Here is a 1,474-nt window from a genome sequence, read left to right on the forward strand (position 1 = left end):
GTCACCCTGCGCACTGAAAGGTTACTGGTTTGATTCCCGGTCATGGGGTCAGGGCACAGGCCCAGGGTGCTGGCTTGTACCCTGTTAGGGGTTGCAGGAGGCAGCCGATGGGTGTTCTGCTCTCACATCAATGTTTTATTTCTCTCTCTCTCTCTCTCAAAGAAATCAATAAAAATATTTTAAAAAATAGAGTAATTTTCCCATATAATCATACTATCATCACAACTAACAAAAACATGTCCTCATGTCTAATTCTCAGTTCACATTCAAATTTGTCCAGTTGTTCCCAAAATATCTTTCACAGTTTGTTTGTTCAAAAAGTCAAGCAAAGACCTAACATTATACTTGGTTGTTATCTGTCTAAAGCAGGGGTGGGCAACCCCTGGCACGCGTGCCAAACATGGCAAGCCAGTAACTCTTGCTGGCACGCGAAACCCTCTCTTATAATCTTCCATTTACAATTTTTTTCTTAATATCAACTTTTTTATTTTTCAGATAAATTCAGTGTAGGTGTATCTTAGATAAATAATTTTACATAACAAGTTATCTTAAAGACCACAGACATGGACTGACGAGAGAGGGGAAGAGCAATTTCAATAGTGTCGAAAATGAACTATTGAGGACTTGGAATGCCATTCCAGAAAATTTTTTCTGTTTAAAAAACTGCAACAGCGTTACTCTCCATGTTTTCATCCACATACGCTTGTGAATCTTTGTTCTCAGTGATGAATTTTGTTAAGTCTTGCAATAGGAGTAGCCTGACGGATGAAAGTAGTAGCTCGTGCATATCTCTGAAGGTCACGAAATATAAACCTGATGTAAAATCTGTCATCAGTGATGCAGCAGCAAAAGTCCCACTGATAATATCAAACGGAATCATAAAGTTTTGTCGGACTATCAGTGTACATGTATACATTAAAAAATAAATGTATTTTTCATCATCGTATACTGTGTTTTTGTCGCTTGAATGAATTTTATTATTTCTTCAAGGTTCTTCACATACGTACACCTTGAGAGATATCAAGTAGACGTAACATGTTCTCAAAAAACTAGGGTTGGCACGCACTCACAAAAAGGTTGCCCACCCCTGGTCTAAAGCTTCTTAATCTTGACCTCAGACCACCTTTCCTCCGTCCACCTCTCACCACATCCATCCCGCGGCCTTCGGGCCCATCCCAACCTGCCATGGAGCCCTTCCTTCCACTTGGCCCTTCCTGGTCCCTGGAACGGAGAGCGCAATCCGGCCCTGGAGTCCCTTTGGAGAGCACCCCCCCCCCTCTGCGGAGTCCCCCCTCTGCGGAGTCCTTTCCTGCTCTCTCCTCCCCGGGCCCAGGCAGCACCGTCCTCCCCTCCGGCCTCTCATCGCCACCAGCGGTTCGGCCCGTTCAGTGCAGGCTGGTTCCGCCTGCCGGTGAGGTCAGGGCGCTGTCGGCCCCCCACGCCCGTGCCCAGCACAGCTTGGCATCTACGGCGG

At 45.7% G+C, this 1,474-nt stretch overlaps 1 protein-coding gene across 1 annotated transcript in view; it reads right to left on the bottom strand.

Annotated features, from left to right (window-relative positions):
• Positions 1-1,154, bottom strand: part of GDF11 (growth differentiation factor 11) — a 20,896-nt gene extending 19,742 nt beyond the window's left edge. Inside the window, exon 1 of the mRNA XM_006093698.3 lies at positions 1,146-1,154. Coding sequence (XP_006093760.2) covers positions 1,146-1,154 — 9 coding nt within the window. The remainder of the gene's footprint in view (positions 1-1,145) is intronic.
• Between the last annotated feature and the right edge of the window lie 320 nt (positions 1,155-1,474).

This window comes from Myotis lucifugus, unplaced genomic scaffold, assembly GCF_000147115.1.
Source record: "Myotis lucifugus unplaced genomic scaffold, Myoluc2.0 scaffold_119, whole genome shotgun sequence".
NCBI classification, from domain to species: Eukaryota; Metazoa; Chordata; class Mammalia; order Chiroptera; family Vespertilionidae; genus Myotis; species Myotis lucifugus.